The 27,453-nt window shown below is 42.8% G+C and overlaps 2 protein-coding genes across 4 annotated transcripts; one reads left to right on the top strand and one right to left on the bottom strand.

The window, feature by feature from the left end:
• Positions 1–5,660: 5,660 nt before the first annotated feature.
• Positions 5,661–27,076, bottom strand: LOC139554517 (NLR family CARD domain-containing protein 3-like). Of its 2 annotated transcripts, XM_071367371.1 has the most exons (13): positions 27,011–27,076; positions 17,338–17,460; positions 16,574–16,687; positions 16,313–16,426; positions 16,035–16,148; positions 15,798–15,882; positions 15,587–15,681; positions 14,831–14,967; positions 10,920–12,702; positions 10,493–10,666; positions 8,032–8,205; positions 7,771–7,817; positions 5,661–6,757 (listed from the first exon to the last, which is right to left on the bottom strand). In XM_071367371.1, the coding sequence occupies exons 2-13, from the start codon at positions 17,418–17,420 to the stop codon at positions 6,231–6,233; spliced, it is 3,447 nt and encodes a 1,148-aa protein (XP_071223472.1). In that variant the 5' UTR covers positions 17,421–17,460; positions 27,011–27,076; the 3' UTR covers positions 5,661–6,230. The 2 variants fall into 2 exon arrangements, with proteins under 2 accessions (XP_071223472.1, XP_071223471.1); XM_071367370.1 differs by lacking the exon at positions 15,587–15,681 and having other exon boundaries at positions 14,831–14,969.
• Positions 18,305–23,175, top strand: LOC139554518 (putative nuclease HARBI1). 2 transcript variants are annotated; one of them, XM_071367372.1, is made up of 10 exons: positions 18,305–19,833; positions 19,921–20,097; positions 20,188–20,249; positions 20,332–20,418; positions 20,506–20,789; positions 20,869–20,904; positions 21,003–21,557; positions 21,627–21,742; positions 21,839–21,950; positions 22,045–23,175. In XM_071367372.1, the coding sequence occupies exons 7-10, from the start codon at positions 21,086–21,088 to the stop codon at positions 22,413–22,415; spliced, it is 1,071 nt and encodes a 356-aa protein (XP_071223473.1). In that variant the 5' UTR covers positions 18,305–19,833; positions 19,921–20,097; positions 20,188–20,249; positions 20,332–20,418; positions 20,506–20,789; positions 20,869–20,904; positions 21,003–21,085; the 3' UTR covers positions 22,416–23,175. The 2 variants fall into 2 exon arrangements, with proteins under 2 accessions (XP_071223473.1, XP_071223474.1); XM_071367373.1 differs by having other exon boundaries at positions 20,506–20,547; positions 20,616–21,557.
• Positions 27,077–27,453: the final 377 nt, after the last annotated feature.

A 27,453-nucleotide genomic window follows, 5' to 3' on the forward strand; every position in this document is an offset into this window, starting at 1 on the left:
GTGTTTAACCAGATTTTTTAATGACTGCCTCATCTCTGTACCACACGCATATAATTATCTGTAAGATCTCTCAGTTGAGCAGTGAATTTCAAACACATTCAACCACAAAGATCAGGGAGGTTTTTCAATGCCTGTCACGTTCCTGACCTGTTTTCCTTTGTTTTTGTATTTGTTTAGTATGGTCAGGGCGTGAGTTGGGGTGGGCATTCTATGTTATGTGTTTCTATGTTTAGGTTCATTGTCTATTAGCCTGATATGGTTCTCAATCAGGGACAGGTGTTTTATGTTTCCTCTGATTGAGAACCATATTAAGGTAGGTTGTTCACACTGTTTGTTGGTGGGTGATTGTTCCTGTGTCTGTGGCACCACACGGGACTGTTTCGTTTTCGTTCGTTTGGTTAGTCTGTTCCTGTTCGTGTGTTCTTCGTGTTTTATTGTAAGTGCACATGTTCAGGTCTGTCTACGTCGTTTTGTTGTTTTGTAATTTTCCAAGTGTTTTTTCGTGTTCGTCTTTGCTTTAATAAATCTTCATTATGTCTTCATACAACACTGCGTTTTGGTCCGATCCCTACTCCTCCTCTTCAGACGAAGAGGAGGAGAGAAACCGTGACAGAATTACCCACCAAACTCGGACCAAGCAGCGTGTTAAGCAGCAGCAGGAGCAGCGCATACAGGATTCTTGGACTTGGGAGGAGATACTGGAAGGTAAGGGACCTTGGGCACAACCGGGAGAATATCGCCTCCCTCGTGAAGAGCTGGAGGCAGCTAAAGCCGAGAGGAGGCGATATGAGGAGGCAGCACGGAAGCAAGGCTGGAAGCCCGCGAGAAAAACCCAAACATTTCTTGGGGGGGGGGGGCTACAACGGAGTGTGGCGAAGTAAGGTAGGAGACCTGCGCCAACTCCCTATGCTTACCGTGGAGTGCGAGAGTACGGGCAGACACCGTGTTATGCGGTAGAGCGCATGGTGTCTCCTGTACGTGTGCATAGCCCGGTGTGGGTTATTCCACCTCCCCGCACTGGTAGGGCTAGATTGGGCCTTGAGCCAGGTGCCATGAAGCCGGCTCAACGCGTCTGGTCTCCAGTGCGTCTCCTCGGGCCGGCATACATGGCACCAGCCTTACGCATGGTGTCCCCGGTTCGCCAACACAGCCCAGTGCGGGTTATTCCACCTCCCCGCACTGGTCGGGCTACGGGGAGCATACAACCAGGTAAGGTTGGGCAGGCTTGGTGCTCAAGGGAGCCAGTACGCCTGCACGGTCCGGTATATCCGGCGCCACCTCCCCGCCCCAGCCCAGTACCACCAGTGCCTACACCACGCACCAGGCTTCCTGTGCGTCTCCAGAGCCCTGTTCCTCCTCCACGCACTAGCCCTATGGTGCGTGTCTCCAGCCCGGTACCACCAGTTCCGGCACCACGCACCAAGCCTCCTGTGCGTCTCCAGAGCCCTGTTCCTCCTCCACGCACTAGCCCTATGGTGCGTGTCTCCAGCCCGGTACCACCAGTTCCGGCACCACGCACCAAGCCTCCTGTGCGTCTCCAGAGTCCTGTGCGTCCTGTTGCTGCTCCCCGCACTAGCCTTAAGGTGCGTGTCCTTAGCCCGGTACCTCCAGTTCCGGCACCACGCACCAGGCCTACAGTGCGCCTCAGCCGGCCAGAGTCTGCCGTCTGCCCAGCGGCGCCTGAACTGCCCGTCTGCCCAACGCCATCTGAGCTGTCCGTCTGCCAAGCGCCGCCTGCGCTGCCCGTCTGTACTGAGCCTTCAAAGCCGCCCGTCTGTCCCGAGCCTTCAAAGCCGCCCGTCTGTCCCGAGCCGTCAGAGCTGCCCGTCTGTCCCGAGCCGTCAGAGCTGCCCGTCTGTCCCGAGCCGTCAGAGCTGCCCGTCTGTCCCGAGCCGTCAGAGCTGCCCGTCTGTCCCGAGCCGTCAGAGCTGCCCGTCTGTCCCGAGCCGTCAGAGCCGCCCGTCTGTCCCGAGCCGTCAGAGCCGCCCGTCTGTCCCGAGCCGTCAGAGCCGCCCGTCTGTCTCGAGCCGCTAGAGCCGTCCGCCAGTCAGGAGCAGCGAGAGCCGTACGCCAGACAGGAGCAGCCAGAGCCGTACGCCAGACAGGAGCAGCCAGAGCCGTCCGCCAGACAGGAGCAGCCAGAGCCGCCCGCCAGACAGGAGCAGCCAGAGCCGCCCGCCAGACAGGAGCAGCCAGAGCCGCCCGCCAGCCATGACCAGCCAGAGCCGCCCGCCAGCCATGACCAGCCAGAGCCGCCCGCCAGACAGGAGCAGCCAGAGCCGCCCGCCAGACAGGAGCAGCCAGAGCCGCCCGCCAGCCATGACCAGCCAGAGCCGCCCGCCAGCCATGACCAGCCAGAGCCGCCCGCCAGCCATGACCAGCCAGAGCCGCCCGCCAGCCATGACCAGCCAGAGCCGCCCGCCAGCCATGACCTGCCAGAGCCGCCCGCCAGCCAGGATCAGCCAGAGCCGCCAGCCAGCCAGGATCTGCCAGAGCCGCCAGCCAGCCAGGATCTGCCAGAGCCGCCAGCCAGCCAGGATCTGCCAGAGCCGCCAGCCAGCCAGGATCTGCCAGAGCCGCCAGTCAACCAGGATCTGCCAGAGCCACCAAAGCGGGTATTAACTATGGTGGAGTGGGGGCCACGTCCCGCACCCGAGCCGCCGCCGTAGGAAGGCCCACCCGGACCCTCCCCTTCTGTGTCAGGTTTTGCGGCCGGAGTCCGCACCTTTGGGGGGGGGGGGTACTGTCACGCCCTGGCCTTAGTTATCTTTGTTTTCTGTAATATTTTGGTTAGGTCAGGGTGTGACAGGGGGGATGTTTGTGTGTATTTGTCTCGTCTTGGGTGGTTGTATGGTATAGGGGGTTTTGGTAGAGTGTATGGGTTTGTGTTGAGTGTAGGTGTCTAGGTAAGTCTATGGTTGCCTGAATGGTTCTCAATCAGAGACAGCTGTCATTCATTGTCTCTGATTGAGAGCCATATTTAAGGCAACCATAGCCAGTAGGCTATTGTGGGTAATTGTCTATGTGTAGTGTTCAGTGTCAGCACTATTTTGTTTGAATAGCTTCACGGTCGTCTGTTTGTTGTTTTTGTTTGTTTGTTCGTCTTCATAATAAAAGAAGATGTATTTCTCTCACGCTGCGCCTTGGTCCTCTCTTCAAAGTTACGACGATCGTGACAATGCCTCGCAAAGAAGGGCACCTACAGTATTGGTAGATGGGGGAAAATTATAAAAAGCAGACATTGAATATCCCTTTGAGCATGGTGAAGTTATTAATTACACTGAATCAATACACCCAGTCACTACAAAGATACAGGAATCCTTCCTAACTCAGTTGCCGAAGAGGAAGTAAACCGCTCATGGATTTCACCATGAGGCCAATGATGACTTTAAAACAGTTACATAGTTGAATGGCTGTGATAGGAGAAAACTGAGAATGGCTCAACAACAGTGTAGTTCCTCCACAATACTAACCTAACTGACAGAGTGAAAAGAAGGAACTCTGTACAGAATAAAAAATATTCCAAAACATGCATCCTGTTTGCAACAAGGCACTAATGTAATACTGCAAAAAATGTGCCAAAGCAATTCACTTTTTGTCATGAATACAAAGTGTTATGTTTGGGGCAAATCCAATACAACACATTACTGACTACCACTCTCCATATTTTCAAACATAGTGGGGGCTGCGACATGTTTTTCAGGATAAAAAGTAAACGGAATGGAGCTACGAACAGTCAAAATCATAGAGGGAATCCTGGTTCAATCTGCTTTTCACCAGACACTGGGAGATTAATTCACCTTTCAGCAGGACAAGAACCTTAAACGCAAGGCCAATTCTACACTGGAGTGAGAGAATGCCAAGATTGTGCAAAGCTGTCATCAAGGCAAAGGGTGGCTACTTTGAAGAATCTCAAATATAAAATATATTTTGATTTGTTGAACACTTTTTTGGTTACATATGCGTTATTTCATAGTTTTGATGTCTTGAATGAGTAGGTGTGTCCAAACTTTTGACTGGTACTGTATATTGTGATACACATTTTACATACATGTAAGAACAAAAATATAAACGCAACATGCAACAGTTTCTAAGATTTTACTGAGTTACATTTCATATAAGAAAATCAACTAATTGAAATAAATAAATTTGGCCCTAATCTATGAAATAACACATATGGAATCATGTAGTAACCAATAAAGTGTTAAACAATTTAATATATATGTTGTATTTGAGATTCTTCAAAATAGCTACCCTTTGCCTTGATGACAGCTTTGCACACTTTTGGCATTCTCTCAACCAGCTTCACGAGGAAGTCACCTGGAATGCATTTCAATTAACAGGTGTGCCTTGTTAAAAGTTAATTTGTGGAATTTCTCTCATTCTTCATGCGTTTGAGCCAATCAGTTGTGTTGTGACAAGGTAGGGGTGGTATACAGAAGATAGCCCTATTTGGTAAAAGACCAAATCCAAATCCATATTATGGCAAGAACAGCTCAAATAAGCAAAGAGAAACGACAGTCCATCATTACTTAGACATGAAGGCCAGTCAAAGTGGAACATTTCAAGAACTTTGAAAGTTTCTTCAAGTGCATCGCAAAATCCATCAAGGGCTATGATGAAACTGTCTCTCATGAGGAACGCCACAAGAAAGGAAGACCCAGAGTTACATCTGCTGCAGAGGAAAAGTTAATTAAAGTTAAATGCTTCACAGAGTTCAAGTAACAGGCACATCTCAACATCAACTGTTCAGAGGAGACTGTGTGAATCAGCCCTTCATGGTTGAATTGCTGCAAAGAAACCACTACCAAAGGACACCAATAAGAAGAAAGGACTTGCTAAAGCCAAGAAACATGAGCAAGCGACATTTGACCGGTGGCAATCTGTCCTTTGGTCTGATGAGTCCAAATTTGAGATTTTTGTTCCAACCGCCGTGTCTTTGTGAGACGCAGAGCAGGTGAATGGATGATCTTCGCATGTGTAGTTCCTACCGTGAAACATGGAGGAGGAGGTGTGATGGTGTAGGGGTGCTTTGTTGGTGACACTGTCTGTGATTTATTTAGAATTCAAGGCACACTTAACCAACATGGCTACCACAGCATTCTGCAGCGCTACGCCATCCCATCTGGTTTGTGCTTAGTGGTACTATCATTTGTTTTTCAACAGGACAATGACCCAAAACACACCTCCAGGCTGTGTAAGAGCTATTTGACCAAGGAGAGTGATGGAGTGCTGCATCAGATGACTTGGCCTCCACAGTCACCTGACATCAACTAATTTGAGATGGTTTGGGATGAGTTGGACCGCAGAGTGGGAACTCCTTCAAGACTGTTGGAAAAGCACTCCTTGTGAAGCTGGTTGAGAGAATGCCAAGACTGTGCAAAGCTGTCATCAAGGCAAAGAGTGGCTACTTTGAAGAATCTCAAATCTAAAATATATTTGGATTTGTTTAACACCTTTTTGGCTACTACATGATTCCATATGTGTCATTTCATAGTTTTGATGTCTTCACTATTATTCCACAATGTCTAAAATAGTAAAAATAAAGAAATGTCCTTGAATGAGTAGGTGTGTCCAAACTTTTGACTGGTACTGTAGTTACACATCTCCATTAATTTAAATGCATATTCTTATCAAATAAATTAAACATTTTAAACATCTCTTCTTTCATCTGTTTTATTAACCTCATTAGTCTGTGACAATTACATTACATTCAGTGTAATTGAGTTCACACAGAAGCAGGATTGTTGCGTCAACAATTTTACAAACATGCTACGGTCAACAAACAAATTCTGTCATCTATTTACATATCTAATAATCATCTGTTAAAGATGCAGTCCGGGATCGTAAGCACAACAAATTCGCAACATATTGTACGAATTAGATTCGTAACATATCATACAAATTCCCAAAAATATATACTATATATACAAAAAAAATAAAAACACAACATGCAACAATTTCAATGATTTTACTGAGATACAGATGAAAAGGAAATCATCCGAAATAAATTCATAAGCCCTATGGATTTCACATGACTGGGCAGGGGCACAGCTAACAGTGGGCCTGGAGGGAGGGCATAGGCCCACCCACTGGGGAGCAAGGCCCAGCCAATCAGAATTAGGGTTTTTTTCACAAAGGGGCTTTATTTATTTTTTAGATTTGAGTGAAGCATAACCCATCATGTCACCCAGTTGTGTTTCAATAGGAGTGTGACTTCAGGAGGCTATCTAACACAGAGAAACTGAGGATTTGGACCAACTGACCCCAAACCCAGGATACAGGGGCTCAGTGAATGTGGTGTGGAATGTGTGCAGGTGGATCAGTGTATCAGAGGAGATACCATACATGTAGAAGGACAGCGTGCCGGCCACCCAGTCCAGATATACTCCTACTCTGTGGGAGCCGGAGGAGGTGACAGTTCTCTCATTATTGTGCTTGGCAGTGTAACCTTTATCAGAGCAGAACAGACACCAGGACTTGTCATTGGCTCCAAGCACACAGTCATTATGTTGTCCTCTCCTGCTGATTCCTTTATATACAACTCCTATTATAGCCCATTTCCCACTCCACTCTACCTCCCAGTAACAGCGCCCAGACAGACCCTCTCTACACAGCACCTGTGGATGGTCCTGAAATCTCTCTGGGTGATCAGGATACGGCTGACTCCCATTCCCACATGTCAACTTTCTATTCACCTCAGACCAAGAGAGGTTTCTGTGTACTGTGTTTGGGTCCAGTGTGAGCTCAAACGCATCTGAAGGATGGGAACAAGACACAATATTACAAATGATCATCATTCACATTCGAATGTTCACTCACTTTTCACTTATCCATACATTTAAAGTTGATGTTTCTAGGTATTAAAAAGGCACAGTCAAGGTAACTTGAGACGTGTTGAATGATCACATGTTATACTGTATGGTAATGTAAAACACACTTATTCCCAGTAATTACACACACTCAAACATGGTTGCACACATGAACACATACACATTTCTAATGTTACACAAACACATTTTTCTCACTCTCAATGACTAAACTAGTAACACTTGAAACAAAGGCGGTCTTACATTCAAAACCTTTCAATGTCCATTAATTTTGTTGTAGACATCTTTCACCACACAACAATTGATCCAAAATATAAATGTACTGTGAAATATAATGAGTACATTGGTTTAATCACCAAAACATAACATAATGATATCCTCTCAATTGAGTTATTTTAACAACCAGTTAATCCAATAGAACAAAATGTAAGATACATGTTTAAAAATTGCCCTTTGAATGTAGTATGCTTCAGTAGTGTACATATCATTACATTACACTGTTTTCACATTAGGCAATACACTTGCACTGCCCATGTAAAATCTATAGGTTTACCAAACGTTTAAGTGATCATCAATTAAGAGCAGTCGGGTTAAGTAATAGTAAAATGTATTTTAACAAAAGAGAAGAGAATCATATTAAAAGTAATGTGCACATTTAATTGTGAAAGGCAATTACTTTATATGAACATGTATTGCAATGTGAAACATGTATTTCTAGGTGAAACACTGATTAAGTTTGGTGTAAAAGTGAATATGATTCTGTGTTGTCAATTGAACTGTGCTTGGAGTTTTGAAACACCTTCCTTCTTGATGACCTGTTTTGAGTTTTGTAGAGTTTGAGAGTTGTGAAAATGTACCACATACTTGTGAAAATTGCACCAAAGCGATAAAAAACAAAGACTCATTTATAGGCATATTCTTCACAACAGTCAACACTCACATTTTCTAAGCCCAGGTTTCATTGTGTGTTCTCCACCATGTTCCACACTGTAGGAGTGAGCAGAAGAACAGACAGTCATTGAGTGATACACGTGCACGCAAATACACACACACACACACACACACTGACACACACACGGTCAACATATAACTGCTTCGAAGTGGTGGTAAGAATCTTTGGCTTACAGTAAATTATGATAACTAGCCTGATAACTCAAACATGTCTGATATGAACATGGATTGACATAAATCCTCTACCTACTTGAGTTTCTCCAGTCTGCAGTGTGGATCCTCCAGTCGAGCAGAGAGCAGTCTGACTCCTGAGTCTCCTGGGTGATTGTAGCTCAGGTCCAGCTCTCTCAGGTGTGAGGGGTTTAACCTCAGAGCTGAGACCAGAGAAGCACAGCCTTTCTCCGTGACCAGACAGCCTGACAGCCTGCAAATAGTTTAAATCGTTTCAAAATCACTTTGGTATTTTTTGGTGGTGAAGTGGCATTATATTGTTTTCAACCTTTTCAGATATATCACTGTCCCTAAACCTTCCATATCTATTAATATATGGATGTATCGTTATTAAAAATGTACAATTATTGAAGTATTACTTGTAGAGAGAAAAATGTATATTACAAATATTTGAGTAGACTGACCAGACTAGTTTAAAAAGCAGTATCAGTCAAAAGAAAGAAGGTGAGGTATCAGATTTAGATTGTATTGAGTAAACCAGGGCTGCCAAACCCTCTTCCTGGAGATCTACTGTCCTGTAGGTTCAGTCCAACCCTAATTTAGCATATCTGATTCAGCTAAGGTCTTGTTGCGCAGCTAATACGTAGAATCAGGTGTGTTAAATTAGGGTTGGACTGAAAACCCACAGGACGGTAGATCTCCAGGAAGAGGGTTGGGCAGCCCTGGAGTAAACAGTCCACACCATATGGATTTGGACAGTGAAGCTAACATTTTAAATGTGGCTCTGTACTCCAGAATTTTGAATTTGAGATAAAAAGTTTAATACGAGGCGACAGTACAGAATGTCACCTTTTATTTGACGGTGTTACCATACATATCTGTTTTACCATTTAGCAATGAAAGCACTCTATGTATCTAGTCTGCCCATTTGAAGAAGTCATACTGTACAGAGCCTTGCAAAAGTATTCATCCCCCTTGGCGTTTTTCCTATTTTGTGGCATTACAACCTGTAATTTAAATAGATTTTTATTTGGATTTCATGTAATGCAAAAAGCAGCAGCAGCAGCTGCTACTCTTCCTGGAGTTCACACAAAACATGAAACATAATACAGAATGACATAATACAGAACATGATTAGACAAGAACAGAACTACATCAATTTTTTTTAAAGGCACACGTAGCCAACATATCAATGCATACACACAAACTATCTAGGTCAAATAGGGGAGAGGCGTTGTGCCGCGAGGTGTTGCTTTATCTGTTTTTTGAAACCAGGTTTGCTGTTTATTTGAGCAGCATGAGATGGAAGGAAGTTCCATGCAATAAGGGCTCTATATAATACTGTACGTTTTCTAGAATTTGTTCTGCATTTGGGTACGTGCATATGTATTCAACCCCTTTGCTATGAAGCCCCTAAATAAGATCTGGTGCAACCAATTACCTTCAAGAAGTCACATATTCAGTTCAATTGCACACAGGTGGACTTTATTTAAGTGTCACATGATCTCAGTATATATACACCTGTTCTGAAAGGCCCCAGAGTCTGCAACACCACTAAGCAAGGGGCATCACCAAGCAAGTGGCACCATGAAGACCAAGGAGCTCTCCAAACAAGCTCCACAGCGGAGATTGGAGTATGTGTCCATAGGACCACTTTAAGCCGTACACTCCACAGAGCTGGGCTTTATGGAAGAGTGGCCAGAAAAAAGCCATTGCTTAAAGAAAAAATAAGCAAACATGTTTGGTGTTGTGTGGGCATGTGGGAGACTCCCCAAGCATATGGAAGAAGGTACTCTGGTCAGATGAAACTAAAATTGAGCTTTTTGGCCATCAAGGAAAACACTATGTCTGGCGCGAACCCAACACCTCTCATCACCCCAAGAACACCATCCTCACAGTGAAGCATGGTGGCAGCATCATGCTGTGGGGATGTTTTTCATTGGCAGGGACTGGGAAACTAGTCAGAATTGAAGGAATGATGGATGGCGCTAAATACAGAGAAAGTCTTCAGGGAAACCTGTTTCAGTCTTCCAGAGATTTGAGACTGGGACGGAGGTTCACCTTCCAGCATGACAATAACCCTAAGCATACTGCTAAAGCAACACTCAAGCGGTTTAAGGGGAAACGTTTAAATGTTTTGGAATGGCCTAGTCAAAGCCCAGACTTCAATCCCAATTGAGAATCTGTGGTATGACTTAAAGATTGCTGTTCACCAGCGGAACCCATCCAACTTGAAGGAGCTGGAGCAGTTTTGCCTTGAAGAATGGGCAAAAATCCCAGTGGCTAGATGTGCCAAGCTTATAGAGACATACCCCAAATGGGGGGGAGATACAGTACATAAAAAAGTTATTTTATGTCTAAATGGTAAGATAGATATGCCTGAAATTCCTCTAAAATAAAAAGTGTTATTCTGTACTGTTGCCTAATATCTTAAATCCAAAATGCTGGCGCATAGAGACAAATAAAAAATGTAAGCCTGGTAAACACATGTGGATCCAGTGAACAGTTATCACATGTTGACTAAAAATAGGAATACTGACCTCAGAGTCTCCAGTTTACATTGTGGATCCTGCAGTCCAGCAGAGAGCATCTTCACTCCTGAATCATTCAGGTCATTGTTACTCAGATCCAGCTCTCTCAGGTGTGAGGGGTTTGACTTCAGAGCTGAGGCCAGAGAAGCACAACCTTCCTCTGTGACTCCGCAGTCTGACAGCCTGACGGAGAGATCATCATGATTTCACATAGACAGTGTTCATTTAACATGAGTAGTGCAGAAGAAGAATGGTATTTGGTTTATTCTCTCGACATATAGATTCATCCTCCGTCTCCTAGAATTGTATGGTCTTCTTGTTATACTGATGCGAACATCAATGTATTATTCCATACGTTGTTCAATAGTGCATATTTTGTTCTAAATGGAATATTTAATGATTAACACTTAAATGCCATTCTACAATATGTACTCACAGAGCTGCTCTGGAGGCTTTGACAACTGGCAGCAACCTCAGAAGACCTTCCTCTGATTTGGAGTATTTCTTCAGGTCAAACACCTCCAGCTCCTCTTCTGAAGTCATCAACACAAAGGCCAGAGCTGACCACAGTGCAGGTGAGAGTTTTTCACTGGAGACATTTCCTGAGCTCAGGTAACTTTGGATCTCCTCCACTAGAGAATGGTCATTCAGTTCTTTCAGACAGTGGAACAGATTGATGCACCTCTCTGGAGAGGGATTCTCCCTGATCTTCTCCTTGATGTACATGACTGTTTGTTCATGGCTCTGTGGGCTGCTTCGTGTCTTTGTCAGTAGACCTCGTAAATGCTTATGATTTGACTCCAGTGAGAGGCCCAGAAGGAAGCGGAGGAAAAGATCAAGGTGTCCACCCTCACTCTCCAAGGCTTTATCCACAGCACTCTTGTGGAAGTCAATTGCAGGTATGTTTCTGAACAGAAATGTTTTGAAGATGAACTGTGGTTTGGCTATTAAATTCTCATTGTCATTGCTGAATCTGAGAAACACATATACAGCAGCCAGAAACTCCTGAATGCTCAGATGCACAAAGCAGAACACCTTGACCTGGTACAGCCCACATTCCTCTCTGAAGATCTGTGTACACACTCCTGAGTACACTGAGGCTTCCCTGACATCAATGCCACACTCTTTCAGGTCTTCTTCATAGAAAATTAGATTGCCTTTCACAAGCTGTTGAAAAGCCAGTTTTCCCAGTGACAGAATGCTTGTTTTATTCCAGTGTGGACATGTCTCTTCTTTCGCAAGATACTTTTCATTCGTCTGTTTGGTCTGAAATACCAGGAAGTGTGTGCACATCTCAGTTAGAGTCTGGGGCAACTCTCTCCCTTCTTCACCCATTTTCTCCAAAACTGTGGCAGAGATCCAACAGAAGACTGGTATGTGGCACATGATATAGAGGCTCCTTGATGACTTCATGTGTGAGATGATTCTATTGGCCAAGTTCTTATCACTAAATCTCTTTCTAAAGAACTCCTCTTTTTGTGGATCATTAAACCCTCGCACCTCTGTAACCTGGTCAACACATCCTGAAGGGATCTGATTGGCTGCTGCAGGTCGAGTAGTTATCCAGAGAAGAGCAGAAGGCAGCAGATTTCCCTTGATGAGGTTTGTCAGCAGCACATCCACTGAGGTCGACTCTGTGACATCACAACAGCTCTTGTTCCTCTTGAAGTCTAGGGGCAGTCGGCACTCATCCAGACCATCAAATATGAACAGAACTTTGTACTTGTCGTAGTTGGAGATTCTTGATTCTTTTGTTTCCATTGAGAAGTGATCGAGAAGTTCAAACAAACTGTGTTTTTCCCCTTTCATCAAATTCAGCTCCCGAAAAGGAAGTGAAAATACGAATTGGACATCCTGATTTGCTTTTCCTTCAGCCCAGTCCAGAATGAACTTCTGCACAGAGACTGTTTTTCCAATGCCGGCAACTCCCTTTGTCAGCACAGTTCTGATAGGTGAGTCTTGTCCAGGTAAGGGTTTGAAGATGTCATTACATTTGATTGGAGTCTCTGGTCTTGTTTGTTTCCTGGTTGTTGTCTCTATCTGTCTGACCTCATGTTCATTATTGACCTCTCCATTTCCACCCTCTGTGATGTAGAGCTCTGTGTAGATCTTATTGAGAAGTGTTGGGTTCCCTTGCTTAGCAATACCCTCAAATACACTTTGATATTTCGTCTTTAGATTAGATTTGAGTTCCCGTTGGCAAATCAAAGCAAGCTCACCTGAATAAACAAGAAGCACAGAGGATATTCAAAATTGGAAGAATGGAGTTCGACATACATATATTTGGTCAAAACAAAACAAATCCCAGAGATCCCACTCTGTAACTTTCTGTGTCAGTTAAACACAGTCCACAGAACAACATATTAAAATATGAGAAGAATTGAAGGGGGTATATTTGAATTTTCACACTTCCCAAAATCATATAATAAATGTACATTTACATCTTGCATAATGAAATGTTTTACTCATTTTAGAGCACACAATGATGTTTCAAATGACATTTTGTGCCACATATAGATCAACAGTTATGGTGTATTGCAATGCTCCTGGGTAGGGCCAAAATGTCATAAATACGCCAACTTTGATTAATTCTTTCTCAAATATGCTTTTAAATACAAATGTCAAATATATGTCAACAATCCTTCCTCCAAAGGACCATTCTATGGATTACATTTCATGACCAACCCAAAAAATCACAGCCCGTGAGGAATCACCCACATACAGTGTCTTTGCATACATTAAGTAACCTGCTTAATGCTTACACATATCTAACGTTAAAAGGTCTGAAATATACAAGTGTTTTCCATCACTCTGTACTTCAGATCACACAGGACACAGTTCTCAGAGGCCTCGTGACAAACTGGCACAAACTCAGTGTCCGGACACCAATGAGATAGAAGTCGCAGAACTCTCAATCAATCAATCAATCAATTTTATTTTATATAGCCCTTCGTACATCAGCTAATATCTCGAAGTGCTGTACAGACACCCAGCCTAAAACCCCAAACAGCTAGTAATGCAGGTGTAGAAGCACGGTGGCTAGGAAAAACTCCCTAGAAAGGCCAAAACCTAGGAAGAAACCTAGAGAGGAACCAGGCTATGAGGGGTGGCCAGTCCTCTTCTGGCTGTGCCGGGTGGAGATTATAACAGAACTATGCCAAGATGTTCAAAAATGTTCATAAGTGACAAGCATGGTCAAATAATAATCATGAATAATTTTCAGTTGGCTTTTCATAGCCGATCATCAAGAGTTGAAAAACAACAGGTCTGGGACAGGTGGCGGTTCCATAACCGCAGGCAGAACAGCTGAAACTGGAATAGCAGCAAGGCCAGGCGGACTGGGGACAGCAAGGAGTCACCACGGGCGGCAGTCCCGACGCATGGTCCTAGGGCCCAGGTCCTCCGAGAGAAAGAAAGAGAGAAGGAGAAAATTAGAGAGAGCCAAGATTTTCTAAATGTTCATAAATGACAAGCATGGTCAAATAATAATCAGGAATAAATCTCAGTTGGCTTTTCATAGCCGATCATTAAGAGTTGAAAACAGCAGGTCTGGGACAGGTAGGGGTTCCGTAACCGCAGGCAGAACAGTTGAAACTGGAATAGCAGCAAGGCCAGGTGGACTGGGGACAGCAAGGTGTCATCATGCCCGGTAGTCCTGACGTATGGTCCTAGGGCTCAGGTTCTCAGAGAGAAAAAGAGAACGAGAGAATTAGAGAGAGCATACTTAAATTCACACAGGACACTGGATAAGACAGGAGAAGTACTCCAGGTAACCAACTGACCCTAGCCCCCCGACACATAAACTACTGCAGCATAAATACTGGAGGCTGAGACAGGAGCGGTCAGGAGACAATAAGTCTCACTGTTCTTCTCATTGTTTAATTGAAAGTTGTATCAGCTTCTTATCAGCCAGCATTTGTAATGATGCATATACATAATTGAGAATGTGTATACGAACTTGAATGAAGAAACATCCTTTTCTACTATGCATTTGCTACTACGCCCTTGCATCTAAGATGTAACTTTCTCTTCTATCTTGCATATTGAATGTAAATGCATGCATCCAGAAAAATTCCGGATGAAATTTGTTACTTTGGCCCAGCATGGCCTTGAGTCTCCTCTTTCAAATGCCAAGTCAACTTATCGAGATGACAGGTCTACATAGGATTGTGTTATAAATGAGTCAAATGTAATCATAACCCCTCTTAACTGCCTGTATAAATGCACAAATGTTTTCTTTATAAGTTAAATTAATGCACACAACACATAATTGAGTTATAATGCTGTGTACAGCTTTTCTACATACCCGTAATGGAGCAATCAACAGTAAAGGCATACAGCTCTTACTTTTCTCCAGTGTGTCGGCAAGCTCCTTCTGGTTTATGTTCCTCACGACGTGAAGTGTACTCTTCAGAGCCCCCTCTCTGGCACTGCACTCCTGCTTCTCATCTTCAGAATCCACCACTTCCTCACCCTCCCTCTGACTCTGTTAAGATATGTTATCAAGGTTTAAGATAAAGGATTAAATGATTCTACCCAGAAACTTACCCCTTAGGATTAGAGGTTATGTAGCATGGACAAGGGGTAATTAAAAATGATAACCACTGTGGAAGAGAGGAATGTATGTATATACCGAAAGAAAGCAAAGTAGATCATTAACCTATGTTTGAACCTACCCAGCTATAACTCTGTGGAGATAAAATAAGACAGCGAGAGCCCCTCCAGATTTTCCTTATCTGGGGGGGACTGGAACTGTCAGCTAAGTGGTAATAAAGTGTGGTGAGACTTCAGGAGATAATCCAGATATAGTGTGTAATGTATGTGCGTTAGTGTGTTGGAATGGACTTTTGAATCAGCTTTGTTCTTGTCGGAGAGAAGGAGGGACATTTAGGACGCCATGACGCTATGTGTGGTATATAAACTAATGTACAATGGTATTTTGAGTAGAGCTCTCTCGAGAATAAAGCTATTGATTCATTTGGACACTGGTCTTTGTCTATTTTATGCAAATAAGAATCTTACAAATTCTTAGAAATGGACAGAGTGTTTGCTTTGTTATAATTAAATTGGTTAACGAACATACAGGAAACTAATTCCTATAACAGACTCTCAAAGCCTTCAGGGAGATCTGAACTCAGCATTGTCTTGAACCTCTTCAGCTCTTTCTTCACTAATGTCACGATATTCTGCTCAAGCAACTGAAATAGACAAACTGAAGAAGTTCATATCAGAATCAAATCACACATTTCACATGACAAATTCATGAATGACTGACCAATCAACTTTACAAAATGTATATAATAGGACCACATACACTGAATATGGAGGACACGTCTGTTTGATGAGTCTGTGGAGACTGACCACTGAGAATCTCTGATTCTGATATCTCCTGTTGGTCTCTGTGGACAAAACATGAGCTTACATTCAGCATGCACACAGAAGCAATAATACATAAGAGGGTATGCATGAAATAATTGCAACGATGTGATGTGGTCAAGACTCGTACTGTCAGCATATCATTACATGAATCTGTAAAACAATGATATCTCACATTTGTTCAATGGAAACAACTCCATCTCTGAACCTAAAAGGTGGATCCATAGACTGGTCACTCTTCATCGACACACAGCTGGGTGCCGTGATGGCTGGTCTCTCCTGGTGGACCCTGACAAAAATACAAAGAGACCAGAGCAACTGTAATACAGTAAAACTTTGGTAGTAGTAGCTGTAGCAAAATACTCCAATGAGCAACAATACATCAGTAGTGTTTTTAACACAATGACAAAGTTTACACTTTGACCAAATTAACATCAACCAATTGGTTCTTACCTTTCTACAGTAGACATGTTTCCCTCTTTAAATGTGAGAGGTGGTTCCATAGACAGGTCACTCTTCATGGACACGCAGCTGGGTACAGGGGAGGCTGGTCTCTGCTGCTTTAACCTGTCAAAAGCACAAAGAAACCAGTCAGTTTGTTGTACTCACAGAGACTCATCTGGTTGGCAGGAAACATCAAGAAAAAGGACAATCAGTATGACATAGAAAATATCATGTTCATTATCTACTCTATGTTCTATTAATAAAACACACTTTTGTTCAATGGAAACTTCTCCTTCTCTGAACATGATAGGTGGATCCATAGATGTATCACTCTTCGTGGACACACAGCTGAGTACAGGGGAGGCTGGTCTCTGATGTTCAACCCTGAAAAAAAGCACAAAACTTCTCATTCTTCAGATATAAAAAACACAGAGGTATTTTGTTGCATTTTCTCTCTCTTCGTTCCAGTTCACTTTTATAGTTCTATCTGTTCTCTTAACACGTATGGACCCTAAACTTAATCCAGCATCTGACCAATTACACAAGACTTGAGTTCTGGGTTAGAGTGTTGTAGACTAATTGACCAAGTTGACATTTCGGCCAAATTGACATGGACCAAGTCCACTGGCTTCTTGCCTTTTTTCATTAGAAAGGTTTCCCTCTTTAAACGTGAGAGGTAGGTCACATGGTCACATTTCATGGACACACAGCTGCATACAGGGGAGTTGGGTCTCTCCTGATGGATGGGGCTTTAACACAACAGAGACATACTTTCAGTCTCTAATATATTTTGCCTTATGAAAATGTGAAACAATTTTGTCACTCTTTAAATTGCACACTTATGCACACACACACACACACACACACACACACACACACACACACACACACACACACACACACACACACACACACACACACACACACACACACACACACACACACACACACACACACACACACACACACACACACACACACACACACACACACACACACACACACACACACACACACACACACACATGTCCTACCTCGTAGCTTTAGTGTCATGTACCCCAGAGAGACTAATGTTAGAGGCAGTGCCCCCCTCCTCTCTGTCCCCAGAGAGACTCATTTTAGAGGCAGTGCCCCACTCCCCTCCTCTCTCATCAGACCTACAGTAGAAAACACACAATGAAGAGTGATACACACTTCCTGGATCAAAACTCATACTGTAAAGACTACAGAGACACAATGTCTGGATCAGAACCAAACAGAAAATAACGACACATATTACCTTGAGCAAACAAATACCCATCAAATAAAAACAAACATGGACAGAAATCCTGTTTTGTTTTCGCACTTCAACTATCAGCCAATTTACTGATAACCAAGAACAACAGATTCACTTCCTTTTTGAAAAAATGTTAGACTGAGTAACTGAACTGAAGTAGCAGCACTTACTTCAACATCCATGTATTCACTCTCTCCGCTAGTAGATACACAGACTTCCAGCCATTGCGCTAATGCTAGTTAGCATTGGCTTGCAAAACTACCTCCCTTCATTTATTGATTTAACCTTTATTTAGCTAGGCAAGTCAGTTAAGAACAAATACTTATTTACAATGACAGCCTAGGAACAGTGGGTGAACTGCCTTGATCGGGGGCAGACCACCAGATTTTTACCTTCGCAGTCCAGGGATTTGATCTAGCAACCTTTCAGTTACTGGCCCAACACTCTAACCACTAGGCTACCTGCCGAGAGACATAAGTGGTATCCAAGAGTACATCTGACTCTGGGGAAGTAGATAAAGGGCCTCAGTGCCAAAATCCCGAAGTATCCCTTTCATCTGAAATACTGTACTCTATTTTCTCTGTTCCAATTGCATGAGAATGCACAAATCTATATACTGTACAGTGCATTCGGAAAGTATTTAGACCCCTACACTTTTTCCACATTTTGTTACGTTACAGCCTTATTCTAAAATAAATCGATAAAATAAAATAAAAATCCTCATCACAATACCACATAATGACAAAGCAAAAACATGTTTTTAGGAATTATTGCAAATGTTTTATAAATACAAAGCAGAAATACATTATTTGCATTAGTACTCAGACCCTTTGCTATGAGACTAGAAATTGAGCTCAGGTACTTCCTGTTTCCACTGATCATCCGTGAGATGTTTCTACAACTTGATTGGAGTCCACCTGTGGTAAGTTTAATTGATTGTACATGATTTGGAAAGGCACACACCTGTCTATATGTGGCTGCTGTCATATCATAAGTGCAGGGCGCCAAATTCAAAAAACAGAAATCTCATAATTACAATTCCTCAAACATACAGTGGGGCAAAAAAGTATTTAGTCAGCCACCAATTGTGCAAGTTCTCCGACTTAAAAAGATGAGAGAGGCCTGTAATTTTCATCATAGGTACACTTCAACTATGACAGACAAAATGAGAAAAAAAATCCAGAAAATCACATTGTAGGATTTTTAATGAATTTATTTGCAAATTATGGTGGAAAATAAGTATTTGGTCAATAACAAAAGTTTATCTCAATACTTTGTTATATACCCTTTGTTGGCAATGACAGAGGTCAAACGTTTTCTGTAAGTCTTCACAAGGGTTTCACACACTGTTGCTGGTATTTTGGCCCATTCCTCCATGCAGATCTCCTCTAGAGCAGTGATGTTTTTGGGCTGTTGCTGGGCAACACGGACTTTCAACTCCCTCCAAAGACTTTCTATGGGGTTGAGATCTGGAGACTGGCTAGGCCACTCCAGGGGCCTGTTGCACAAAAGTAGAATTAAGACATCCGGGATAAATGACTCAGCTGAGCTCAATGAAGCCAAAACATGTGCGTCCAGGCTTAATTGGTTGCACAAAGACCAAGCCAGGATGAGCAGACACGGATTCATTAAGCCAGGTGAAACCAATCCTGGATAGGTGCGCGCTCACGGCTCACTCAAATAGACCCCGCCACAGATCACAGATTAACTGATTTACCATGGCAACTAGAGCCGCGTACTTTTCCCCGTCGGAAGCACAAATCCTCATGGAGGCATACGAGGAGGTAAAAGATATAATTAAGAAGAAAGGCAACACCGCCACAGTGATAAAGCAAAGAGAAAAAGCGTGGCAAAGTATTGCAGACCGCCTGAATGCGTAAGTAGTGCACAATTACACACTCACCGCTCCGCTGAAACATCACAATTACAATTCAAATATTTAATTCACATCTCCAAAAATGCAGTTGTACTGTAATTATGAAACGGTTAAATTTTTAATTGAAATGCACTGCAGATATGAGTGAAATTGTGTAAAGTAACTCCATCACACTGTATAAAGCTATGATAAATTTTTTGATATTTTTACTGAAAACAAGACAAAAATACCAAGTAATTTTTTGCAGTGTGACTCCATTAAATGTGTGTGTGTGTGTGTGTGTGTGTGTGTGTGTGTGTGTGTGTAGATTAAACATGAACGGGCCAAAACGGACATGGCAGCAGGTCAAAATCAAATACAAGAACATTCTGCAGAATGGTATGGTCCCTGACTAATATTTAACAAAGCACAAGCATATATTGTACCCAGAAGGTGCCTGCTCACACATTGTCTGTACTGTTTTAGCAGTGAAAAAGAATACCCACAGACAAGGCACGGGTGGTGGGTCACCAAAGGCTGACCTTACCCCAGCAGAGGACATGGCCTTGGAGCTAAATAAAGGCAGGCCCGTCTTAGAGGGGATCCCTGGGGGGAAAGAGACGAGCATAGGTTCCTCCCAAGATGCCACCCGCTTCATTCAAGGTATGTCCTTCCATCTCTACATGGGATACAACCACATTCATATTGAATCAATTTGGACTGTCTGACTTTGGTTTACCTATTGCCTTGCAGTGTCTGGCAGCACTGTGTTCCTGTTAGAGCCACCAGCACAAGCACCAGACGATGCTGATCCAGTGAGTACTCCATCAAAGGCATACTGTAGGCCTGGCATGTCTTGTCTACTAGCTTCAATATGAATCCGATTAAATGTGATAGGGTGAAGGCCCCAGTGCAGCAGCAACAGCACATGATGGAGACGATGATGAGGAGGAGACCATCTCTCTGGATTCCAGAAGGCATGAGGTATCATGTTAAGACTGTGAAAGTACTATTTACTCTACAATGGTGAGGAGTCCTCATCAAAATCAAAAAATCTAATTTCTTTTACAGGACCCAGATGCTATACAGTGGGAAAACCAGCCTGGCAACATAGTGCGTATTAATAAAAGGACACCACATCCTGCCAAATTCCAGCTGCGCTAATTGTATTGTGTTCACAGAGCTCACAAGCTATCAGAAAGTTGTATGGCAACCACCTCCGGCGCCAAATAGAACTGGCAGACATAGACATTCAGTACAAGAAGAAAAAGATGGAAAATCTTGCACTGGAGTCCGAAATAAAAAAGAGGACAATTAGGAAACTGGACCTTGAAATAAAAAAACTTGAGAGGGAGGTGAGATATGCCTTCAATGTACACTGTATGCTAACTGTAACACAAATGTATTAATCATTATTTTTCTTTCCTCCCCCAGCTCCAAGAAGATGACACAGCTCAAAATAAAAATTAGGTATATTCTCGTAAAGTCAAGTGAGCCATGACATATGAGCTCTTATTGTGAGCACACAGGACGGTGGCATCTTTCTAAGGTTTTTTTTATTTTCCCAGCAATCAGTACAACCAAGTCATCGTTATAAGGCATCGCCCTCTTTTGCCCACCCCCCCAGCACCAGGTGTGGCCACTAGCCTATATGAAGGCCCAAAATTGTGTGTTCCTTTCTGCTCTGACAATGGCATGCCCATTCGTGCGAGATGTGGTGGATGAAGAAGCACTTGTGCTGAGGAGAGCCTTCAGGCGAGAAAGGGTCTTCAGGGACCGGTTGGACCCACTGGCCTTCCCTGATGACCATCTATATGAAAGATACAGGTTTTCTGCAGATGGCATCAGGTATCTATGCAGACTACTGGGTCCCAGGATTAAGCACCGCACTGCACGGAGCCATGCACTGAGTGTGGAGCAAATGGTTTGTGTGGCCTTGCGCTTTTTTGCTAGTGGAGCCTTCCTGTACTCAGTGGGGGATGCAGAACAGCTGAACAAGGCCACAATTTGCCGCACAATAAGGAGTGTGTGTCTGGCTATCAAAGCATTAGCAGATGTCTTCATCTCCTTCCCTGGCCACAGAAGACTCTGTGACATCAAAGAGGAGTTCTATAGGATTGCAGGTAAGAGGATCTACAAATTACAGGACAACTGTTAACACATAGTAGGATACTCATTACTTTGTGTGACAGGTTTCCCCAATGTCATTGGTGCAGTGGACTGCACACACATAAGGATAAAAGCCCCCTCAGGTGCCCATGAGGCCGATTTTGTGAATAGGAAATCCTTTCACAGCATTAATGTTCAGGTGAACATAACTTTTTGATATTGTCCATTGACGAACACTCTGCATTGCCAGTGATGTGCATTGATTGGTGTAATATTCCTCATCTTATGATTTCAGATGGTCTGCAATGCTGACTGTGTGATCAGCAATGTTGTGGCAAAATGGCCTGGCTCAGTCCATGACTCCAGAATCTTTCGGCCCTCTGAAATCTATCAGTGCCTATCACAAGGTAAGCCACACAACCCCTATTTATAACCATCATGGCTGTGTCAAGAATATCACTGTGTTTATGAGGTAGTAATGATGAGATTTTGTGTTGACAGGTGAATTCTCTGGTGTGTTGCTGGGAGACAGGGGGTATGGCTGCCAGCCTTTTCTCCTGACACCTTTCACAGACCCCCAGGAAGCACAGCAGGCCTACAACCATGCCCATGCCAGGACCAGGGCCAGAGTTGAAATGACCTTTGGCCTCCTGAAGGCACGCTTTCACTGCCTTCACAAATTAAGGGTCAGCCCTGTTAGGGCATGTGATATTACTGTGGCTTGTGCTGTCCTCCACAATGTGGCCTGCCTGAGGAAGGAGAGGGCCCCCAGAGTGCCACCAGCCATGGACTGGGACAATCCGGCAATCTTCCCTGATGACGACAGTGGTCGGCTGCTGAGGGACCAATATGTGTTGAATTATTTTAGTTAGTATGTGTGCTTTCAATTTTGGTTAAATATGTCCTGCGGTGGCAGAGGAATTTGGGGTTTTTTGGGTTTGTTTTTTGACGAATTTGGCCTCTTATGATGTTTGTGCGGTATACTGTGTGTAATACAAGGCTGCAGGGAGGCTACTGCATCCATTCATTTGTCTGTTCAGTTGATGTGTATGGATTTGTCCTGCATTTATTTTAGTGTGCAGACATGCAGGGTGTGTTATATACAGACCTTTGAATGTGTATGTATCATTTTGTATAATATGCTTGGATTCTGTGCTTTCCATCTTGTAGAGTCACTGTGACGTCAGTTTCGAAAGGAGCTGATGGTTTACCTGCTTTGTTTTGTCCTTATTCAATAAAGGAACATAATGTTACACATTGTGTTTTTATATTCATATGGAATGTGTATTTGTTTATATGACAGAGTACTAGGGCCACACTGAAGAAAAAGGATAAAGTCATAAATTTATGAGGCTGGTTCTTTCTGCAGAAAAGCTACATATTGTTTTTACAGTTTTGATACTTATGACAATGTGATACTTAATATTCTGGCACATCAGCATGTCTTTGTTTATGAAACCATACTGAAGTACAATTTCACGAAATGCCCCACATCTGTCATTTTAACAACTGTCCTCCTTTAAAACAACTGGTTACAATATTATGACTTGTGTTTTTTTCCCCTCTGTGGCCCTAATATTCTATCATTTTATATATAGCCTTATAGTCTATGGGAAACTGTAAATTATCTAATGATAGCAACATCATCTAAAAATCATTTTTTATCCAAAATCATTGAAATTAATGATCACAAACGTTTAAATAATAACAGTGGGTCTAGTTATATGTGATAACAATGTATAGTGAGCAGTGAAATAACTATTGGTTTCCATTTGTGGTGACTGCTGACTGACATTAGGGATGAGATTAAATAGATCCTGGAATTTAGCCTGGTCTGGAGCAGGCTAGCTCCACAGAATAAATCTCCATGGTAATTTATACCATAACATATCCTCCTGCCCCCTATCCATCTTTAGTGCAACCGGATTACGGATCAATTGAGCCAGGATCACCAAGATATCCTGGCTTAATCCCTTATCCTAGTTTTGTGCAACAGGCCCCAGGACCTTGAAATGCTTCTTACGAAGCCACTCCTTCGTTGCCCGGGCGGTGTGTTTGGGATCATTGTCATGCTGAAAGACCCAGCCACGTTTCATCTTCAATGCCCTTGCTGATGGAAGGAGGTTTTCACTCAAAATCTCACGATACATGGCCCCATTCATTCTTTCCTTTACACGGATCAGTCGTCCTGGTCCCTTTGCAGAAAAGCAGCCCCAAAGCATGATGTTTCCACCCCCATGCTTCACAGTAGGTATAGTGTTCTTAGGATGCAACTCAGCATTCTTTGTCCTCCAAACACGACGAGTTGAGTTTTTACCAAAAAGTTCTATTTTGGTTTCATCTGACCATATGTCATTCTCCCAATCTTCTTCTGGATCATCCAAATGCTCTCTAGTAAACTTCAGACGGGCCTGGACATGTACTGGCTTAAGCAGGGGGACACGTCTGGCACTGCAGGATTTGAGTCCCTGGCGGCGTAGTGTGTTAATGATGGTAGGCTTTGTTATTTTGGTCCCAGCTCTCTGCAGGTCATTCACTAGGTCCCCCCGTGTGGTTCTGGGATTTTTGCTCACCGTTCTTGTGATCATTTTGACCCCACGGGGTGAGATCTTGCGTGGAGCCCCAGATCGAGGGAGATTATCAGTGGTCTTGTATGTCTTCCATTTGCTAATAATTGCTCCCACAGTTGATTTCTTCAAACCAAGCTGCTTACCTATTGCAGATCCAGTCTTCCCAGCCTGGTGCAGGGCTACAATTTTGTTTCTGGTGTCCTTTGACAGCTCTTTGGTCTTGGCCATAGTGGAGTTTGGAGTGTGACTGTTTGAGGTTGTGGACAGGTGTCTTTTATACTGATAACAAGTTCAAACAGGTGCCATTAATACAGGTAACGAGTGGAGGACAGAGGAGCCTCTTAAAGAAGAAGTTACAGGTCTGTGAGAGCCAGAAATCTTGCTTGTTTGTAGGTGACCAAATACTTATTTTCCACCATAATTTGCAAATAAATTCATTAAAAATCCTACAATGTGAATTTCTGGATTTTTTTTCTCATTTTGTCTGTCATAGTTGAAGTGTACCTATGATGAAAATTACAGGCCTCTCTCATCTTTTTAAGTGGGAGAACTTGCACAATTGGTGGCTGACTAAATACTTTTTTGCCCCACTGTACATGTGTCTTATATCATTTTAAATGTATTATTGTTGTTAATTCCACCAAAGTGTCCGATTTCAAATATGCTTTTCAGCGAAAGCACTACAAACGATTATGTTAGGTCACCATCAAACTACAATAAGCACAGCCCTTTTTCCAGCGAAAGATAGCAGTCAGAAAAGCAGAAATAGAGATAAAATGAATCACTAACCTTTGATTATCTTCATCAGATGACACTCATAGGACTTCATGTTACACAATACATGCATGTTTTGTTTGATAAAGTTCATATTTATAACAAAAAATCTGAGTTTACATTGGCGCGTTACATTCACTAGTTCCAAAAACATCCAGTGATAGTGCATAGCCACATCGTTTCAACAGAAATACTCATCATAAATGTAGATGATAATACAAGTTATACACATGGAATTATAGATATACCTCTCCTTAATGCAACCGCTGTGTCAGATTTCAAAAAAACTTTATGGAAAAAGAAAATCATGCAATAATCTGAGACGGAGCTCAGAACAATAGCCAAATTAGCCGCCATGTTGGACTCAACAGAAACCAGAAAATACATGATAAATATTTCCTTACCTTTGATGAACTTCATCAGAATGCAGTCCTAGGAATCCCAGGTCCACAATAAATGCTTGATTTGTTCGATAATGTCCGTTATTTATGTCCAATTAGCTACTTTGGTTCGCGCCTTCGGTAAACAATTCCACAGTCAGAAAGCGCCTCCACTATAACGTGACGAAATGTCCAAATGTTCCGTAACAGTCAGTAGAAACATGTCAAACGATGTACTGAATCAATCTTTAGAATGTTGTTAACATACATCTGAATAACGTTCCAACCGGAGAATTAGATTGACTTCAGAAGAGCGATGGAACGGACGTCCTACTCATGTGAAGGCGCATGGTGAATGCCTGATCAGTTCGTGGAAGTGATTACTCATTCCTGTCTCCTTCGGCCCCCCTTCACATTAGAGTCATCAGACAAAGTTCTGTTGACTGTTGACATCTAGTGGAAGCCGTAGGAAGTGAAGACTCATTTATATCTCTCTGTATTTTCAATTGAGAGCTTGGTTGAAAATCTGACACCTCAGAAACAATTCAAACAGGAAGTGGAACTTCTCAGGTTTTTGCCTGCCATATGAGTTCTGTTATACTCACAGACATAATTCAAACAGTTTTAGAAACTTCAGAGTGGTTTCTATCCAATATGAATAATAATATGCATATATTAGCAACTGGGACTAAGGAGCAGGCCGTTTAATATGGGCACCTCTGTGCACCTTTCATCCAAGCTACTCAATACTGCCCCTGCAGCCATAACAAGTTAAGCATGTCCCAGTTTAGGTCACCTAACAGTACGAACTCTGAAGATAGATGTGGGGGTTATTAATTCACATATGGTGTCCAGGGCACAGCTGGGGGCTGAAGGGGGTCTATAACAAGCGGAAACGGTGAGAGACTTGTTTCTGGAAAGGGTTAACCTCTACATCACCAGAGGAACAGAGTTGGAGTAGGATAAGGGTACAGCTAAAGGCTATAAGAACTGGTCGTCTAGTGCATTCGGAACAGAGAGTAAAAGGAGCAGATTTCTGGGCGCGGAAGAATAGATTCAAGGCATAATGGACAGACAAGGGTATGGTAGGATGTGAGTACATCGGAGGAAAACCTAGGCATTGAGTGACGATGAGAGAGGTTTTGTCTCTAGAGGCACCATTTAAGCCAGGTGAGGTCACCTGGCATATTGAGCGTATTAACAACACAGACAAACCTTGTATAAAATATGTTCAATTTGTACCTTTAAAACAACGTTAGATCTTCAACGTTATATCCACATCAGCTAACCTTTGGTCTCCCATCCGGTTTTAACCAAGCCCTGCTTAACTGTGATTTTTGTCACTGACTGTTACCAATGTGCTATCGTGACAATGATTGGTGAGATCTCCATTTAATAACAAAAAATATTTACTGTAGCTATCAAAGTCAATCCACAAAGAGTAGGTTTAGCAAAGCAAATGAAATGTGACCATTCTTTATCACTCATGCTGTATATCATTAATCATGCTATTTAGGGCTATATAGCATTTGCAGCTATTGACATCAACAGCTATTGCTTAAATTAAACACAGAATTAATCTAAAATAGACCATACAAATGTAATGATATTTAGTGATGTTACATTTACATTTTACATTTAAGTTATTTAGCAGAAGCTCTTATCCAGAGCGACTTACAAATTGTTAAATTGTGTTTGGTTCTCAACGGAACCAAATATCAACATTTGAAGGAGATAACTTACTTTATTGTTTTCTTCTCTCAAGATGATTTTTTCTCTATCCTCTCAAAATGGAACCTGAATAAGAACAGATGTACTTTCGGTTTAAGCTCAGCTGTCTTCCCACCCCACCCTGATAAAAGAGTGTTGTGTTAATATCAAACATTAGATGGCAGAAAACACCTGTTCTGACTAGACTTTTTTTTGTAATTTATTGTGGATTTATTGGTGGTGACAGTGTTTCCTAGCCTCAGTGCAGTGGGCAGCTGGGAGGAGGTGCTCTTATTCTCCATGGACTTTACAGTGTCCCAGAACTTTTTGGGAGTTTGTGCTGCAGGATGCAAATTTCTGTTTGAAAATGCTAGCCTTTGCTTTACTAACTGCCTGTGTATATTGGTTCCTGACTTCCCTGAAAAGATGTATATCGCGGGGGCTATTTGATGCTATTGCATTATTACCCCACAGGA

This window comes from Salvelinus alpinus, chromosome 26, assembly GCF_045679555.1.
Source record: "Salvelinus alpinus chromosome 26, SLU_Salpinus.1, whole genome shotgun sequence".
NCBI lineage: Eukaryota > Metazoa > Chordata > Actinopteri > Salmoniformes > Salmonidae > Salvelinus > Salvelinus alpinus.

Bases quoted from the DNA above. Each gene is read 5' to 3' on its own strand.
- LOC139554517 (XM_071367371.1), bottom strand. From the start codon at position 17,420: ATGAGTCTCTCTGGGGACAGAGAGGAGGGGGGCACTGCCTCTAACATT. The intron at 16,149-16,312 runs GTAAGAACCAAT...TATTTTTGTCAG, and splicing joins AACATGTCTACTGTAGAAAG to GGTCCACCAGGAGAGACCAG. The intron at 8,206-10,492 runs GTCAGTATTCCT...AACTATTTGCAG, and splicing joins TGTAAACTGGAGACTCTGAG to GCTGTCAGGCTGTCTGGTCA.
- LOC139554518 (XM_071367372.1), top strand. From the start codon at position 21,086: ATGAAGGCCCAAAATTGTGTGTTCCTTTCTGCTCTGACAATGGCATGC. The intron at 21,558-21,626 runs GTAAGAGGATCT...TTTGTGTGACAG, and splicing joins GGAGTTCTATAGGATTGCAG to GTTTCCCCAATGTCATTGGT. The intron at 21,743-21,838 runs GTGAACATAACT...TTATGATTTCAG, and splicing joins TTCACAGCATTAATGTTCAG to ATGGTCTGCAATGCTGACTG.